General features: G+C 34.3%; 1 protein-coding gene across 1 annotated transcript in view; it reads right to left on the bottom strand.

The window, feature by feature from the left end:
- Positions 1 to 1,136: 1,136 nt before the first annotated feature.
- The window catches only part of LOC107696796 (activin receptor type-2B-like), a 14,072-nt gene continuing 12,108 nt past the window's right edge, over positions 1,137 to 3,100 (bottom strand). Inside the window, exons 10-11 of the mRNA XM_016497298.1 lie at positions 2,752 to 2,882; positions 1,137 to 2,209 (exon numbers count right to left, since the gene is read on the bottom strand). Coding sequence (XP_016352784.1) covers positions 2,006 to 2,209; positions 2,752 to 2,882 — 335 coding nt within the window. The 3' untranslated portion in view covers positions 1,137 to 2,005. The remainder of the gene's footprint in view (positions 2,210 to 2,751; positions 2,883 to 3,100) is intronic.

Genomic DNA, 3,100 nt, shown 5'->3' with positions numbered 1-3,100 from the left:
ATTTTATTATATTGTGACATTTTCATGACATTTCAGCACAAAAAAATCTTATTAATGTGCTGCAAAAGAAAATATTTAGATTGTTAAACACAATTGTAAATATATTTTAGGTGAATTTTTATTGTATTTAACATCAGTTAAAAAAACTGTTAATCTGGGTAAGGAAAGTGTTGCTTAATTATGACATTCATGAAAAGAACTTTATTTTCTGCTAAACTAAATGTTGCATAAAGAGAATGAAGCCTATTTAAGGACCATTAAGATATTTTTATTTTGTGACATTATTTAGTTGATAATTAAGCCATTTTAGGGGAAAAAAAAACACTCAACGGCACAAAAAAAGGATCTTTATGATGCATAAAGAGAATAAAGCCCATTTTAGGACCATTATAATTTTTTTTTTATACTGTGACATTATTCACGACATTTTAGCACATTGGATTTTCATTATGGTAATGCAAAAAAAAAACTATGCCAGAAAAAATATACTTAAATTGCAAAAAATAGTTTTTATTGTACTTAACATACATTTACAAAAATGAATAATAATTATTGGGGGATAGTATTTTTTTATTTTATTTTTGCATTACAGTAATTATAATATGCAATGGCCCAAAAGCTTTATTTTCTACAAAATTAAATGCTGCATAAAGAGAATAAAGCCTATACTAGGATAATTTAGATTTTTTTTATATTGCAACATATATTAGAAAATAATTCATATTAGAAAAAAAAAATCACATTACTTTGGTGCAAAAAAGCAAAAAACCACAACCAAAAAAACACCCTTATTCTCATTACTGTGATGCAAGGAAAAATATATTATATTTGTAAAGCACATCTGTAAAAATAGTTAAAAAGGTAGTTTTCTTGTACCAAATTCCTTACACTAATATAAATTAAATAAAAAAATACATTTGTGATATTTTTCATTAAAATATTTGTTTTCCATTACGCTAATGATATGCTAAGATGTGCTTAACAGTTATGAAATAATGACGCAATGCAATAAATCTTGGCCCTAAAAATAAGCTTTACTTTCATTGAACAAAATTTTCATGAATGTATAATTCTACATTTTTCATTTTGATTTTAAGATGACTTATGACCCAGATTGTTCTTTGTGAGATTCACCATACTGCTGAGAACTATTGCTGTAAGAGTGAGCGGTCACACAATCACATGCACAGAGTTTACCTGAGTAGTGTAGCGGATAAACATCACACTTTCCTGATGCACCGAAACATTTAGCCGTGATTGAAATCAAACCTGTAACGCAGCGCTGGTCTTCACGCGGTCGCAGAACTAATACTTCAACTGCAGCTCTTGTCACTCAGAAACAACGAACACTGAAACACGCCAGCGGTGATGGCACGTCTGACTTCAGATACTTCAACATAAGCAGATGCTACATTAAAACCAATCCCGACGCTGCGAAAGGCAACTCGAATCATAACAGTCCCACTGCCTTCAGCTTCCAGTGTCCCAGACAACTGCCGTCACTGCCGGAAATACGAAAAATAACATCCCACAAGACATTTCAAGGAAAAAAGGGTACATTAAAACACTAAAATTCACAGAGTACAAAAAGGACCTTGTGTGCTCTTGGAAGGTTGTGTAACAGTCATCAGATCATCATGTAGTCTCGATAAAACCCAAGGGTAGAGCATTTTGGATGGAGGTATTCATGGAGTGAAGGCAAAAAAAACAACAACAACATAAAAATGGCATTAAAACCGATGAGGTAACGTGTGCTCATTTCCCAGCAGTCTGAAACGATCCCCTGAATGCCCTCTGAGAGTTCGGTCTTCTCGTGTTTGAGGATTTTTGTGTGTGCCTTCCTCTCGGAAGAGTACAGTAGATGAATGTGCTGGTGAAAGCGATCCAACGATGCAAGAAGAAATGAAATACATGGCGATCCAGAGATCAAATTAGCAGCAAAGTTCACATTTACTGGAGCGATGAACACAGTGGTTCGCAGTTCCTGATGTTTGGAGGCGGGTGTTCAGGTGCTGGACTCTTTGGGAGGAAGGTCCGTGTCGCTGTGGGACGTCATCATGGAGACCAGGCACTCCGAGGTAGACGTGTTGATGGTGTTGGTTGTCTTTGAGATGGTGGAGATGCGCTCCTCCACACAGCCTGCGGACAGCCGTGCCTCTGCGTCATGGTCCCAGCACTCCTCGATGGTCTCACATAACTGGCCCAAACCCTGACGAAACCACAGAGAAAGAGGTCCAAATAAAGCCTCAGATTTTGAAAGGATTTCTACATTGTTAGAATTAATTTTAGAATTTTATAGGACCAGAATTTATAGGCAATGTAATTCAAAACTGTGATAAAAAAATTGAGGCTGCACAATTTGTCCAAATTGTTTGACTATATTTTATTATTATTGTTATTATTATTATTGATACTAAATAAAAATAATTACCAAATAAAACATTGTTTGTAGGGCTGCACAATGTTCCCAAAATTCTGTGATTATACATCAATATGACACTATCAATAATAATAATATTATTTTTTATTATTACATAAACAAATAAAATATAATAAAATACAAATATAAAAATTACAAAAAAAAAACTATTTGAAATATTGCTATTCTAACATTCCACTTTACATTAAAAAACTGCAACTGTAAAATTACAATACTAATATTTATGGCTGTCTTCATTATTTTCAAATGTTTAACTGCAGGGAGACCTTCTCTTTTGTTGATAAGCACTTCTTCTAAAAGTACATTCTCACCGGATGCTTGATCCAACAGTCTTTAAAAACGGGCCGCATCTTCTTGTGGACCACCACATCTTGAAGGTCTTCCAGTGAAAGATGTTGGCCCACCTCTTCCTCAAAGGGCAGCTGATACTCACCTACAGGACCTGAGTGAGACAGCAACAGCATTAGCTGTCTCACACACACGATACACAGGCATGTGATCAGCTAAGGAGTAAAATTACAATACTGATATTTATGGCCATCTTAATCTTTTTGGGAAGAAAACTGCATGGAGACTTTAAAAAAAAAAAAAGCTTCTCTTTTGTTGGCTTATAAATGATTCTCAAAAAAAAAAAAAAAATGGGGGAGGCATGTTCCACTG

The sequence above is a fragment of the Sinocyclocheilus anshuiensis genome, unplaced genomic scaffold, assembly GCF_001515605.1.
Source record: "Sinocyclocheilus anshuiensis isolate Anshui unplaced genomic scaffold, SAMN03320099.WGS_v1.1 scaffold1368, whole genome shotgun sequence".
NCBI classification, from domain to species: Eukaryota; Metazoa; Chordata; class Actinopteri; order Cypriniformes; family Cyprinidae; genus Sinocyclocheilus; species Sinocyclocheilus anshuiensis.
The sequence above is the reverse complement of the archived record's forward strand: the minus strand, read 5'-3'. Positions and strand labels throughout refer to the sequence as shown.